We start from the raw sequence: 16,489 nt of genomic DNA on the forward strand, positions 1-16,489 counted from the left end.
GGAGGGACGGCGCAGGAGGGGAAGACCCTCTATGAGATGAATTTACTTGGTGACTGGGGTAATCGGGATGGGTGTGTCAGAGGCAGTGTAGTTGGCGCAGGATAGAGCAGGGTTTAGGGCTGTTGTGCATAGGGTCGCTATGAGTCACAAACGACTCAATGGCGCATAACAACAACAACAACATCATGGAACAGATTATCAATTATTTTTGTGCAAATTCAAATGGAAATGAAAAAAATAGGAGCAAATGCACAGGGAACAAAATATTACCTTGAATCTATTGCAGTTGGATTTAAAAACTATCTTAAGAATAAATTTGATACATTGAACACTAATGACCAAATACCAGATGAGTTGTAGAATGACATCAAGGGTATCATCCCTGAAGAAAGCAAAAGGTCATCATAAAGATGAGAGAAAAAGAAAGGACCAAAAGGGATCTCAGATGATACTCTGAAACTTACATAAGAATGTAGAGAGGCCAAAACAAAGTGAGTAAATGCTGAAGTAAGAGAGATGAACAAAGAGTGAGAAAACAAAGCAAAATATTATAAAGAAATTGTGGAGAAAGCTAGAAGGAAATAACCTGCTCAGCATTTCTCAAGCTAAAAGAACTGATGTACAAAGTCAAGCTTTGAGTTGCAATACTGAAGGATTCTATGGTCAAAATCATGAATGATGCAGCAAGCATTGTTGGGTTTTTTTTTTTTTAAAAAAAAGGAATACACAATTACTATACCAAAAAGAATTGGTTGACATGGAATCGTTTCAGAAAGTAGGATATGATCAAGAACCAATAGTACTGAAGGAAGAAGTCCAAATTGCACTGAAGACTTTGTCAAAAAGTAAGGCTCCAGGAATTGATGAAATACTAATTGAAGTGTTTCAATGAACAGATGCAGTCCTGGTCATGCCCACTGATCATGGCAGGATATTTGGAAAAGAGCTACCTGGTGAACTGACTGGAAGAGGCATTTGTTCCCATTCCACAGAAAGATGATCCAACAGAATCTGTAAATTTTTTAAAAATATTATTAATATCACATGCAAGTAAAATCTTGCTGAAGATTATTCAAAAACAATGGAAGCAGCACATCAACAAGGAACTGCCAGAGATTTAAGCTGGATTTTGATGTATGAGGATTATTTTTGTCCTTATTAGATAGATCTTGGCTGAAAGCCAACTGTACCAGAAAGGTGCTTGTTTTTTTTTATTGACCATTCAGAGGCATTTGTTGATCTAAACACATTACGTACAATATTGAGAAGAATGGGAATCCCAAAATATTGTGCTCATGTGAAACCTCTTCAGAGACTAAGAAGCTGGTGTCTGAACAGAACAAGGAAACACTGAATAGTTTATTGGGAAACATGTACATCCTTTCTCCACAGATATTTAATCTGTATGCTGAGACTACATGAACAAGAATAAGGCATCAGGATTGAAGGAAGACTCTTCTTTCAATAACTTCAGTAACTCTTCTTCATAACTCTTGTGTTATACAGATGATACAACCTTACTTGCTGAAAATAAAGAAGATTTGAAGCACTTGCTGCAGAAGATCAAAGATACAGCCTTCAATATGGATTACATCTCCACGTAAAAAAATCAAAATTCCTTACCACTGGACCAATAGGCAACAGCATGATATATGGAGAGAAGATTGAAGTTGTCAGTCATTTTATTTTACTTGATCCCACAATCAATACCCAAGGTAGCAGCAGTCAAGAAATCAAAAGATGTGTCACATTGGAGAAACCTGCTGTCAAGGACTTCTGTAAAGTGCTTAAAGAGCAACAATGTAAGTTTAAAAGATGTGCCCGATACAAATATTTTCATCTGAAAGTTGAACAGTGAATAGGATGAGAGAAGACTTATTGATGCCTTTGAATTGTGGCATAAGAAAAAAGTATTAAATAAACCATCAACTATGTCACTGAAAAGCAAACACATCTATCTTGGAAGAAGTGCAACCAGGATTCTCCTTAGAGGCAAGGATGGTAGAGAAAGAGAGGAAGACCTTAACCAGATAGATTGACACTGTGACTGTAACAATACACCTAAGCATGTCAGAGATGGTGAGGATAGAACAAAAGAGGGTGACAGTCAGTCTGTTATTAATAGTGTTCCTGTGAGTTGTAGTTGACGTAATGACACCTAATAACACAATTGTGTTTATGTGAAACCTAGACCTAGACCAAGAGGCAGTTGTCTGAGCAGAGCAAGGCAACACTGCATGGTTTAAAAGCAAGAGATAGGTGTGTTGAGGCTATATCCTTTCTCCCTACCTATTCAGTCTGTGTACTGAAAAAATCATATGACAAGCCAGACTTTATTAAGAAAATGTAGCATCAGGATCACCAGAAGATGCACCAACCATAACCTTATGCCGATGGCACAACCTTACTTGTTGAAAATGAGGATGACGTCAAGCACTTGCGAGGTAGACTACAGACTTCAATATGAGTTACATCCCAACATCAAGAACACAAAATCCTCACCACTGGGCCAATAGACAAGATCATGATAGATGGGGAAAAATTGACATTGTCAATGATTTCATCTTACTTGGATTCACAGTCAGAACCCTTGTTACTAGTAATCAAGAAGTAAAAAGGCATATTACATTGGGTGAAGCTCTGGTGGCTTAGTGGTTAGAAGCTGTGCTTCCAATCAGAGGTGCATAGTTCAAGTCTGTCATTTGCTCCATGTGAAAAAGGTAAACAATCTCCTCCTGTGAAACTTATTACCTCTAAAAAACCACTGGAGGTTCAGCTATGGGTTGGATCCGACTTACAGTATATAACAACATCACATTTGAAAAATCTGGTGTCAGGGACTTCTCCAAAGTGCTGAAAACTAAGAACATCCGTATAAAAACTAAGGCATGCCTGATCCAGGCCACAGTCTTTTTATTTACTTGCTATGCATCTGAAAGTTGGACAACTAAGGAAGACAGAAGAAGAATGGATGCTGTTGAATTGTGGTGTTGGATAAGAATGCTCACTATCTCATAGACTGTCAAAATAACAAATAAGTATATCTTGACAGAAGTGCAACCAGAGGCCTCTTTAGAGGTAAGGATAGTGAGGCTTCATCACACATACTTTGAGCATGCTGTTAAGAGGGCCTTCTACTTGGAGGATGACATCATGCTTGGAAAAGTGAAGGTGCAATGTAAGAGAGGAAGGCCTTCAACAAGGTGAATTGACATGGTGACTATAACAAAAATCTCAGTTGTATTAGAGATGATGAGGATGACACAGAATAGGGCCAGGTTGCACCAAAAAAATAATGAACATGTAAAACATTACACAACATGAGTGACCCTGGAGGATGTAATGCTGAGTGAAATGCCAGGACCGACAGATGAGGCTGGGAGGAGAATAGGAAAAGAGTGGATAGATAATGAACACTGCATTGGAACAGGTAAGGGAGAGAACTGTTTAAAAGGAATATATGATTAGGCATTATATGTAAGACAACAGTCCAGAATAAGAGGTACATTGCAAAGAGGACTACAGACAGGGGAGAGGAACTCTGGGAAGGGAGGAAATGATGCAACAATGAATAAATATTTAAAAAGAAAGTGGACTGGGGAAGGGGAAAGGAGAAAAATGAACAATGAATGACTGAAAATGCAACTTTTCTTTAAATTTTGTTAAAATAAAAATTAAAATTTAAAAAATGTTTTAAAAAGAAATAAAATAAAAAGTAGAGCAAGATACAGCTGTGTTGTTTATGAGGTTATGATGAGTCACAGTTGATTTCACAGCATATAACAGCCATAACAACACAATAGCTGTAGGAAGAGAGAGCTAGGAGTGAGCATGATGTCTCCATCTTGCCCAAGCCCCTTTGTCTGTAGTCTGATTTCTCCTCGTCTTAACTGGTTTCCCTCATATCCTGGTGAGACTTTGTCTAGAGTTGGTGACACTCCCTCCACTGACAGATTTCTCGCTGAAGTGGTCAGAATCCTGATCGGCTGCTTCCAAGGCACAGGAGAGCAGTGAAGCCTAGGAGAGGGCATTCAGGTTGAGCAGCTTGGCCAGAGTTGACACAGCTATCCAGCCTGACTCCCCAAGGCTGCAAAGAGCTTCAGGGGTCCCCCTTAATTTCTCAATGATGTCAGAACAAAAGGTACCACAGCTGGGCAGAGTTAAAGGAACAAGAAGTTCTCAGTTTGGAAAGTTAGAGTTCAAGATTAGGGCATCACATCCAGGAGATGGTCATTTCTTGTTGTTACATTCCTTGGTACTGTTTGGGTTATGTGGGATTTTCACATGGTGTTTGTCTCCCTTTGTGCTTGTGTGTGTGTATGTGTGTGTGTTGTAATTCTCTTATAACTCAGAAATTAGTAGGTTTAAGAAAGAAACACACTGTATCCAAATTATTGTTAAGTACCAAGTTGGAACCAACCCATAGCTGACCCTCCAGTGGATTTTTATAGGCAGTAAATTGCACAGCATGAAATTGCCCATCTTTCTTCCAAAGAGCAACTGCTGAATTCGAACTACGTGCCTTTAGGTTGACAGTGCAACTCCTTACCACTATGTCGCCAAAGCTCCCTATATCAAAATAGGGTCATGTTATTAACATGAGGTTAATTTGGAGAGAAGTTAATAGCAGGGTGTGCAGCCAGCTAGTGCTCCCTGATTGATAGACCACCAATTCTAACATGCTTTCACCTCCCAAGAATATGAGCTGCTCTCTCCTTTGCTGTCTTTCTAGGGATTTAGGGCAGTGTTACTTTGCCTGTAGTTTCCCAGCTTCCCTTCCTTCGCACCCAATCTCCATGCTTTTGGTCTCTGTGGCCTGTCTTGTGTTCTAGAATACAGGAGAGGCTGTGTGAACACGTAGCCTCTCTCAGCCTCCAGCCTCTTCGGGAACATGGTGCTGCCTGCTGGCTCCCTGCCACCTCCTAGGCAGCATGGTGCACATGAAAGGGTGCTGGGGCCCGTACACCTTTGCCCTGCTGACCCAGGCCCTGTCCATGCTTCCCACAGGGACTGCATCATGCTGTGCTGTCTCAACAGTGGCACCAGCTTCGTGGCCGGCTTTGCCATCTTCTCCGTCCTCGGCTTTATGGCATATGAACAGGGCGTACCCATTGCCGAGGTGGCAGAGTCAGGTAAGTTTGCCAAGGATGGGGATATGAAAAAGCAGGGAAAAGGGCAAGACCTTAAAGAATGATCATAATGAAAGTAAGGTTCCCCCTCATTCTTGATTTATGTGCAAGGAAGTAGCTCCATTCATAAAGTAGGAACCTGGGAATTATCTGGGAGAGAAACTTTGACACTTCCCAAACCCTGAATGAACAGCATCTCCACCCCTACAGATTCTCCTTCCCTCCAGCTCCCCATCTACCCACCATCTGTACCAGTGTTGTTTCCTTGGTGACCGCAGGAACCTTGCACCTGCCTCACAGCCACTACTCTTGGCCCCTGTTCCAGTCTCTGTCCTGCCGGGTGAGATTTTAGCCCAAATCTCAGCATGGGTTTCTCAGATGGCATCTCCATTGGCACAGCAGCATAGCCTCCTGTCTTCCCTCCCCACATGTGTCCCAGACTTACTCTGCTGAGCTTTCACTTCTTGTGATGTCTCTCCTGCCTCTTGCCTCCTGCCACAGGGGTGAGCCTCTGCTGGTCCTGCCCTAGGGTCAGCATGAGTGTGGCAGCATTATGTGCAGCCTAGCATGCATTTGTACTGACACCAAGGTGGACCATTAGTCACCAAAGTGAGCATGCAAACTAGTGACGAATCTTATTGCTATAGCGGGTACTTGAATTCTGGAAAAGGAAAGATATATTAACATTCAGAATATTTTTAAAAGTTTAAAAAGCTTTGATTTTTACATATTGAATGGATAAGTCTAGGCTCAGATAATTATAAATAGAATTTTGTACTACAAGAAAACATCTAGTAAGATAGTTTGTCATGAGAAATAGGAGGAGTGAAGCATCCTGGTTGGGCCCATTTCTGAGGGCTGGGACTGGTTTTCCTGTATCCCTAGTGACTAAGAGTGCTGGCTTATGTGTACAGAAATAAGAAAACCACACCATTGTGGCTTCCATAGGGAGCTTGGGCGGCCTACTTGTAAGAAGCTGCACTGAATCCCAAAGGAATGCAGTTCAGATCTGTCAGCTGCTCCACGAGAGAAGGATGGGCAATCTCCTCCTATGCAGTTAACTGCTCTGAAAACCTGTTGGTGGGTCAGCTATGGGTCAATTCTGACTTGAAAGCATACAACAACAACAACCTCCTTGGTTAGTGCAAGGAGTACCTCTCATCCATTATGACAGTCTCAAAACAACATTGAGGATGCCCTGCTGTAGTGACAATTCTGGTCCAGGAGTGACTGCTAGCATAAGCAAGGAGACATCTCTCATATCACTGAGTTTGCCCAGTCAGTGGGTATGGAAACTGCAATAGGAAAATGACTACCTAGCTTTCCTGTCACATGGAAGGTCTGTCATCCTCTTGACTGTGTACAGTCAGAGGTAGAGACGGTCTCTACCAAAACCAGGAGTCCAGCACTAGATCATAAAATGGCAGTATGACAGGACTCTGTCATCTAGTGCCCACACTGGACAGGGGCAGGAACGATCTCATTCATCATTCATGGGTCTCCCTGCCATCCTCTGAGGTGCTTCTTTGCTGCCCTCATTTTACACTGAGAAGACTGAAGCACAGACAGATAACTTCATGGATGTGTATCATCTAGAAGGGACAGAGCTGGGATTTAATCTTCCACAGAGTGTTGACCCTGCTGACTTTTCAGTTAGTTCAACACTATGTCACCAGGACTTCAATTAGTCTTGATACAAGTTATAAAGCTTGAAAATATTTTTTAAGAAACAATTGTTAAGGTTTTAAAATCTTCTTTTGTTTTTATTTTACCTTTGCCATTTCTTTTCTACTTACCTTAGGTTTTATGTGCTGCTTTTTCTAGCTTCTTAAGATAGAAATGTAGATCTTTGACTTTAAGTATTTAAAGTTTGAAATTTGTAAGCACTACTTTAGTTGCATCTTGATTTTTGCTAGTTATGGTTTCATTGCCTAACAGTTTGAAATATTTCTTCTTTGATTCCTGAGGTACTTAAATGTATTTGGTACTTAATTAATGAGTCACAAATGACTTGATAGCGCATAACAATAACAATTCATAGTTGTTTTGCAACTTCCTGGGTATCTTTTCTAACAAACTCCTTATTTAATATATGGCAACTTGAGAATATATTCTGTAATATTTCAATCTTTTGAAACTTATTTAAAACCTGTTGTTGTTAGGTGCCATCAAGTCGAGTACGGCTCATAGCATCTAACCGGCACCATCCTCACACTTCCTAACACACAAGAGCCCATTGCAGCAGTCACTGTGTTAATCCACCTGGTTGAGAGTCTTCCTCTCCTTTACACCCTTCCCAAAACCATGCTATTCCAAGGAATAGCACCTCTTAGCAACATGGCCAAAGTATATGAGGCAAAGCCTCATCATTCTTACCTCCAATAAGCACGCCGGCTGCACCCTGTCCAAGACATAGCTGTTCTCTTGGCCACACATGGGATGTTCAGTGCTCTTCTCGAACACCACAGCTCAAAGGCATCAATTCTTTTTCTGTCATCCATATTTGTTGTCTAGCTCTCAGATGCATAGTAAGTGATCAGAAAGATTATGGCCTGAATCAGACTAGTATATGGTTTATCCTGGTGGATGGTGCTTTTATATCTGAAACTAATGCACACTCTGTAGTTGTTTTAGCAATGTCAATCAAGTCAATTGAGCCAGTAGTGCTGCTCAGATATATATGTCCCTGCTGAAGTTTTATGTCAAGTCCTACTATCAGTTAATGAGGAGTGGTACACAGTTTCTGCTTTAACTGTGCATTGATCATATTATCTCCTTTTGTTCTGTCATTTTTGTTCCATACATTATAAATTTGTGAGAAGGTGCAAACACACTTGACATTGTGTCTTTCCAGCAAGTTTGCCCCTATTATCTATCATTAGAAAGTGTTTCTCTTTTTTCTCATTATTAAAACATTTATTTTGAGATAAACTGTATCGCATGACTTTTTTAAAGTTTTTTATAGCATATTCTTCCCATTTGATTTTTTTCTCATTCATTCATTGTTGCCCACTCTTCCTCCCAACTTTGCTTTTCTCTTTGAAAAGAAAAATAATTCTTTCATTGTTATATGATCTCCACCCCCCCACCCCACAGTCCACAGTCCACTTTACTATGAATTTCTTTTTCTGGAATCTTGTCATGAAAATAATACCTAATCATATATTCCTTTTAAACAGTCCTCTCCATCATGTTTTTCAAATCAGTATACATTATTTATTCCCTCTTTTATTAGGTCCCCCCCCAATCCCAGTGTCAGTCCCATTTTACAACAGTGGCACTATGCAGTATTTGTCTTTTTGTGACTGTGATATTTCATTCAACATAATGTCCTCCAGGGTCACCCATCTTGTGTATTTCATGAGTTCCTTGCTTTTCAATGCAGCATAGTATTCCATTGTTTGAATATACCACGGCTTCTCTATCCATTAGTTTGTTGATGGGAACTTGGGTTATTTCCAACTCTTTGCTATTGTGAACAAAGCCACTATAAACATGGGTGTGCATATATCTGCTTGGATGGTGGTTATGGTTTCTTTGGAGTATATTCCCAATAGTGGAATTGCTGGGTCAAGTGGGATTTCTGTTTGCAACCTTTTGAGAAAGCACCATACTGCCTTCCATAGTGGTAGCAGCATTTTACACTCCCACCAACAGTGAATAAGGGTTCCATTTTCTCCACAGTTTGGCCAGCATTTGTTGTTTGCTGCTCTGTTGAATTTTGCTATTCTTACTGGTGTGAGATGGGTCTCATAGTTGTTTTGAAAGTGTTTCTTTTTATATACAATGCTTTGAATTGGAATATTCTTTATCTGATAGTAATATAGCTATCCCAGCATCTTATGACTATTATTTGCATGATGTAACTTTTTATATTTTCTTACTGTGGATCTGTTGTATCTTGAAATTTGAAATGTCTCTTTTCCCCAACTTATATTTGATTCCACTTTTTAATCTATCTGATAATATCTTCTTTTTTTAAGAAAACAAATATACAATTTATTGACAACAGTTACAATAATCTTCTATAAAACTCAGCTTTTAATTTTTTCACCACACTCGCCCATCCCTGGTAAATTCTAGTGAACTTTGATTTTTAAACATATGCCTTTTTAAAGAATGTAATTGAGTCATAACTGGGTCATCGACAACCTGCGTTATGCAGATGACATAGCCTTGCTTGCTGAAACTAAGGAGGGCCTGAAGCACTTGCTGTAAAAGTCAAGGACTGCAGCCTTCAATATGGATTAAAGCTCAACATCAAGAAAACAAAAATTCTCACCACTGGGCCAGTTGGCAGCAGCATGATAGATGGTGAAGAGATTGAGATTAACAGCTTTAGTTTGCTTGACTCTACAATCAACACTCTTGGTACCAGCAGCCAGGAAATTAAAAGACAAATTGCATAGGGAAAGTCTGCTGTTAGGGACCTCTCCAAAGTACTGAAGAGCAACGATGTCAGTCTGGAGACTAAGGTTCACCTGATCCAGGTCATAATCTTCCCAATTACTTCCTGTGCCTCTGAAAGCTGGACAATGACTAGGGATAATAGACGGAAGACTGATTCCTTTGAGTTGTGGTGCTGGAGAAGAGTATTAAATATACCACAGACAGGAGAACAAATAGGTTTGTCTTGGAAAGGGTGAAACTGGGGTGTTCCTTGAAGGCAAGGATTCTGAAGCTTCATCCAACATACTTCAGGCATGTTGCAAGGAGGAACAATGCAAGAGAGAAAGAACCTCAAAGAGATGGACTGACTCAGTGACTGCGATAATGAGGTTAGGTGTGTCAATAAGGTTGGCACAAAATAGAGCAGGTCCAGAGCTGTTGTATATAGGGTTGCCATGATTCACAAGCAACCCGACAGCACATAACAAACAACAAATTAAGTCAATATTTTCCCATTTTGTGAGCAGAAGAAAAATTAGATTATTCCCTCCCATAAAGATTTACAGCCTTGGAGATCTAATGGAGAGTCACAGTGAGTGGGAATCCATCCAGCAGCCGTGAGCTGAATATTTTGAATATTGAGATTGATAGGTACCTGAGTAGCGCAGACATTTTGCATTTGTCTTCTAACTCAGTGGTTGGCAGTTCAAATATATCCTACAGCCCAGCATAGAAAAGATCTGATGATGTGCTTTTGTAAATACTGCAGCCAAGGAAATTATGGAGCAGTTCTGCTCTGGGTTACTATGAATTAGAATAAACTAAGCTGTAATGGATTTGGCCACATGCCCAAAGTATGTAACGCGGAGCTTCAAAATCCTTGCCTTTAGGGAGCAAATTGGTTTCACCTTCTCCAGGACGGATCTGATAGTTCTCTTAGCAGACCATGGTATGTTTAATACTCTTCTCCAGCACCACAACCCAAAGGCTTCTTCTGTCATTTATAGTCATTGTCCAGATCTCTGATGCATAGCCTGGGCCACGCACATCTTAGTCTGAAGACTAACATCTTTGCTCTTCAGCACTCTGGAGAGTACTGACTTCAATTGCAATATAGTTTGTCTTTTGATTTCCTGACTGCTTGTCCCAAGAGTGTTGATTGTGGAACCAAGCAAGCTGAAGTTATCAACAATCTTAATCTCTTCTCCATCGATGCATCATGAAGCAGGTCCAGTAGAGAGAATTTGTTTTCTTGATGTTGAGTTTCAAGCCATATTGAAGGCTATAGTTCTTGATGTTTTGTCCTTGGAGAAGGATATCATGCTTGGAAGGGTGGAGGGGCAGCACAAGAGGGGAAGACCCTAGAGGAGATGTACTGACGTGGTAACCAGATTAAATTTGTTCCCATCCCAAAGAAGGGTGACCCAAAAGAGTGTGGAAACTATAGAACAATATCATCGATTTCACATGCAAGCAAGATTCTATTGACGATAATCCAAAAACGACTGGAACAGCACTAGAACAAAAACTGGACAAAAACGAATGAACAGAAAACTGTCAGAAGTCCAGGCTGGGTTTAGAAGGGGTCATGGTACTAAGGACATTGTAGCTGATGTTAGATGGGTCTTAGCTGAAAGCAGGGAATACCAGAGAAATGTCTATCTGTGTTTCATTGATGATGCAAAGGCATTTGGCTGCGTGGATTATAACAAACTGTGGCTGACTCTGAGAAGAATGGGAATCCCAGAACATTTGATTGTACTTATGCAAAACCTATACTTGGACTAAGAGGCAGTCATCAGAACAGAGCAAGGAAACACTGCATGGTTCAAAATTGGGAAGGATATACACCAGGGATGTGTCCTGTCTCCATACCTTTTCAACTTGTATGCAGAACAGATTATCCAGGATGCTGGGCTCTATGAGGAGAAATGTGGTGTCAGGATTGGTGGAAGATCTGCAAATAATCTGCATTATGAAGATGACACAACCTTGCTTGCTGAAACTGAGGAGAACCTGAAACGTTTGCTGCAGAGAGTCAAGGACTGCAGCCTCCAATATGGATTGAAGATCAATGTCAAGAAGACAAAGATTCTCACCACTGGAACAATTGGCAGCATCAGGATGGATGGTGAAGAGATTGAGATTGTTCACAGCTTTAGTTTGCTTGGCTCCACAGTCAACACTCTTGACAACAGCAGCCAGGAAATTAAAAGACATATTGCTATGGGAGAGTCTGCTGTTAGGGACCTCTCCAAAGTACTGAAGAGCAATGGTGTCTCTCTGGAAACTAAGGTGCATCTGATACAGGCCATGGTCCTTGCAGTCATTTGTTATGCATCAGATAGTTGGACAATGACTAGGAAGGATAGGAGAACTGATGCCTTTGAGCTGTCGTGCTGTAGAAGAGTGTTAAGGGTACTATGGACTGCTAGGAAAACAAACACATTCATCCTGGGTAGAGTTAAACTGGGCGGCTCCTTGGAAGCAAGGATTCTGAGGCTCCGTCTGACATGCTTTGGATATGTTGTGAGGAGGGACTGGCCCTTGGAGAGGGACATCATGCTTGGGAGGGTGGAGGGACAGTGCCGGAGAAGAAGGCCCTCTATGAGGTGGATTGATTCAGTGACTGGGGTAACCGGGATGGATGTGTCAGAGACAGTACAATTGGCACAGGACAGAGCAGAGTTTAGAGCTGTTTTACATAGGGTCACTATGAGTCACAAATGACTTGACGACACATAACAACAACAACAATAGTATTCTTTTTTCCCTTTTTAAAAAAAATTAATTTTAATGAACATTTACAGAGATTTTGGATTTTCATTCATTTATTCTTGCAAACAATAGTATTCTTGGTTGATAGTTGTATTCTTTGAGTGTTCAATATGTCATTCCACTTTCTTCTTGCTCACATGGTTTCTGCTAAGAAATCAGCGCTTAATCTTATCTGCTCTTCCTTATTACTTTCTGGTTCTCCCTAGCGCTTTCAGAATTCTCTCCTTATCTTTGGTTCTGGCAAATTTGACTATGACATGCCTTGGTGTTTTTCTTTTGTGGTCTATCCAGTATGGTATTTGCTCAATATCTTGAATATATATTCTCTCATTCTTCATTATGCCTGTGAAGTTTTTCTTCCACAACTTTTTCTGTGCCTTTACTTGCTTCTTCCTATTCTGTGATTCTTATGATGCTCATGTTATTTCTCTTGATGGTGTACTACATTATTCTTAGGTTTTCTTATTTTTCCTTCTTTTTTGATTCTGCTTTTTGCTATAGCACATCAGTGGTGACAATTCTATCTTCTATTTCACTGTTTCTGTGTTCCATCTCTTCAACTCTGTTCATGTGTGCCTCCATCACGTTTACAGCATCTGAAACTTTGGACCTTATATTTTGGATCATAGTTTCTTGTTTTTCCAGTTCCTTTAATGCTTTGTTAGTTTTATCTGCATTGTTCTGTATAGTTTTTTTAAGCTCTTCCTGATTTTTGCTTGCAGTGTCCTGTAATTCTTCAAGTTTGTTTTTCACCCATTGAAAATACTCAATCATTATTCTTTTGAATTCTGTGTCAGAAAGTTCCATCAGACTTTCTGGCTTCAGAAAATCCATTGCTACTGTGTCACTTTTTTTGGGTGATATCTTGCTTTATGCTTGTGTTGGGAGTGAGGTAGTATGCTTCTTTCAGGACATTACTGTGGTATAGATTTTTGTGCCTGAGGCGATAGCTGGTTCTTGATCTGTTATCACTGCTCCAGAGGAAGGTTGGGCAGGCACTCAAGAGGATTCACGTAGTGTGGTTGTAAGCACAGATGCACACATAGGCAAGCAGGAACAGGGCATGGGGGGGTGGTACGCACGCAGATGCATAACAGAGGGGGTACAGGGGAGACCTGAATAGAAGAGCAGGAAGCCTTGGTTCTCCCCTCGAGAACTGGGTCTGCCACCCCAGTCAAGCTCCAGCTATATTGCTCCTTCCTGGTTAAGATGATGGGGTCCCACAATTGGTCCAGCAGTCAGCTGTGATCCCCCCTAAGTACCTCACTCTGTTTCCCCACTATCCTGCTTGCTCCTGGTGGGTAGGTCCCATGACAGCTTGGCTGGTGGCTTCTGGCTGGGACTCAGCTGGCCTGTGTGTAGTTCAAATTTCAGCTCTCAGACCTGTCTCCAGGCCGCACTAGGTTCCAGCTGCTTGCTCCTGGTGGGTGGGTCCCACAGGGGCTCAGATGGCATCTTCAAGCCAGGGCTCAGCTGGCAGTTTCCTCTGGGGTTGGCAACTCCCCAAAAAATTTTTTTAATAAAAGCTCTAACTAAAATTCCTACTGTCTGTATCAGTCCCTGCACTGCCACATCAGTCCCAAATGAATTGTTTTTAATGATAGTTCTCACTTAAATTCCTACTGTCCTGCTCACTCCTTCCATGTCACTCCCTGTGCATCTCTCCTTATATGTCTTTCCCTGAGAGTGATTTTTTAAAACACACACTTTTGTGCATTCACACACGCATACACACACGCACACTCTTTCACACTATCTTAAGGCAGTATCATACGTGATGGGGAAAATACTAAGGGCATTTCCATAAAATTGTTGTTGTTATAATGTGCCATCAAGTCAAGTACAACTCATAGTGTTTCTGTGAACAACAGATCTGAACCTTGTCTTGTCTTGTGCCATCCTCATTAGCTCTGACATAGTGACATAAATTGCTTCTGTCACTGTATCAATCCATCTCACTGAGAATCTTCTTCTGTTTCACTGACCCTCCACCTTTCCAAGCCTGATGTCACTTTCTACAAAATAGCACCTGCTAACAATATACTCAAATTATGTGAGACATTCACTATCCTTGCCTCCAAGGAGTTCTCCAGCCATACTTTCTCTAAGATATATCAGTTTGTTTTTTTACAATTTGTGGGATATTCAGTACACTTCTTCAATACCACAACTCAACTTCTGTCATCCTTATTCATTGTCAAGCTCTCAGTCTGAATCAGGCACACCTTAGTCTTTAGGCTGTCATCATTGCCCCTCAGTACTTTGGAGAGGTCTCTGACAGCCAACTTTCCCATTGCAACATGTCTTTTGATTTCTTGAGTGCTGGTCCCAAAGATGTTGATTGTTGGATCCTAGTAAAACAAAATCATTGACAATTCCAATCTCTTCTCCATCTATTATGATGTTGATTATCAGCCTGGTAGTGAGAACTTTTGTCTTCTTAATGTTGAGATGTAGTCCATATTGAAGGTTGTAGTCTTCTGTAGCAAGTATTTCAAGTCTCCTCACTTTCAACAAGCAAAGTCATGTTTTCTGCATAGTGCAAGTTGTTGATCAGTCTTCCTCGTTTCCTGATGCTACATTCATCTTCATAGAGTACAGATGCTCAAGTGATTTGTTCAGCATACATACTAATAGGATGGAGAAGGTATATACCCTTGAGATACTCCTTTCTTGATGTTAAACCATGCAGTGTTTCTTTGCTCCATTCAGATGTAGGTTTTATATGAGCATAATTAAATGTTCTGAGATTCCCATTCTTCTTATCATTACCCAGAGTTTATTATGTTCCACCCAATCAAATGCCTTTGTATAGTCAATAAAGCACAAATAGACATTCTTCTATAACTAGGTAAGGATATCCAGTATCTCTTTTTTCTATTAGCAGTACTAACCAGTGTAATTGTAGGGAGAGACGATCAACGAAAGGCATTAAAAAGATAAGGGGGAAAAGTGTCCTTATTTCATGTGATAGTATATCTGAAAAAAAATCCTGGCAATATGATGATAAACTTACTCAAGCAATAAATAAAAAGAGTTCACTATAGTAGTAAGTGACAAAATTAACCCCCAAAAAATCAACAACCTTGGAGTGCAATAGCTGGGTCATATGGGATTTCTATACTCTGATTTTTGAGGAAACATCAGACTACCTTCCACAGTGATTGTACCATTTTACAGTCCCATTCACAGTACTTGAGAACTCCAATCTCTCCACATCCTCTCCAACTTTTTTTTTCTTACTGTCCTGTTAAACTTTGCTACTGAGTGAGATGGTATCTTATGGCTGTTTTGATTTGTATGTCTCTAATTACTAGTGTTTTTAAGCATTTCTTCTTATGTCTATTGATGATCCAAATATCTTCCTTTGTGAAGAGTCTTTGCATGTCTTTTTTCCATTTATTGGGCAATCAGTATTGCCCTGTAGTATTCTGTAAACTTTAGCTTTGAGACCCTTGTCTGAAATATCTTTGCCAAATGTTTTATCTCAGTCTGCAAGCTTTCTTTTCTCCCTCCTGAAGAAGGTTTTATACACACAGGGACTTGGTTCTTAGAAGATCCCATCTGTCAACTTCATCCTTTCCTGGTTGTAAATTACTGGCTGCATGTGCAAGTCTATGTATGCCATAGGCTACACGCTAAGGAAATCAGAACTGAGACATGAGTGGCGATATGTACACCTATGTTCATAGCAGCATCATTTACAACAGCAAGAAAATGGCCACCAACAGACAAATGGACTGAGAAACTGTGGCACATTCACACAAGGGGATGCTATGCATCACTAAAGAACAATGATTTTGTAAAATGCTATATAACACGGGAAAGTCTAGAGAGCTTCATACTGAGTGAAATAACTCAGGTCTCATAAGGACAAATACTGCATAAGAAAATTACTGTGAAAAATAAGAGAATAACTGAACAAGATCTGTATAAATGTTAAAAAGGGGACGGAGAATAGGAAAAAAGGGTGGGGAAAGGGAAAGGAGGGAAATCATTAGCTTAGCAGAAGTTAGTGGGCAGGTGGAAAGATAAAGGAATAGGAAAGATTCAATGGAGACTTGAAAAGACATGGTAATGGTAAGCTTATATCAATAGTAATTAATTATACAAAATACAGTGATAGGGAGCTCTGGTGGCCTAGTGGTTAAGAAACTGCACAGCAATCCTAAAGGCATGTGATTTGAATCCAC

The 16,489-nt window shown here is 40.4% G+C and overlaps 1 protein-coding gene across 1 annotated transcript in view; it reads left to right on the forward strand.

Annotated features, from left to right (window-relative positions):
- The window catches only part of SLC6A11 (solute carrier family 6 (neurotransmitter transporter), member 11), a 229,931-nt gene that overhangs the window by 194,169 nt on the left and 19,273 nt on the right, over positions 1 to 16,489 (forward strand). Inside the window, exon 8 of the mRNA XM_006900542.1 lies at positions 5,008 to 5,132. Within this exon, the coding sequence (XP_006900604.1) occupies positions 5,008 to 5,132 (125 nt within the window). The remainder of the gene's footprint in view (positions 1 to 5,007; positions 5,133 to 16,489) is intronic.

The sequence above is a fragment of the Elephantulus edwardii genome, unplaced genomic scaffold, assembly GCF_000299155.1.
Source record: "Elephantulus edwardii isolate Elephantulus edwardi_28Jun2011 unplaced genomic scaffold, EleEdw1.0 scaffold00288, whole genome shotgun sequence".
Classification (NCBI taxonomy): domain Eukaryota; kingdom Metazoa; phylum Chordata; class Mammalia; order Macroscelidea; family Macroscelididae; genus Elephantulus; species Elephantulus edwardii.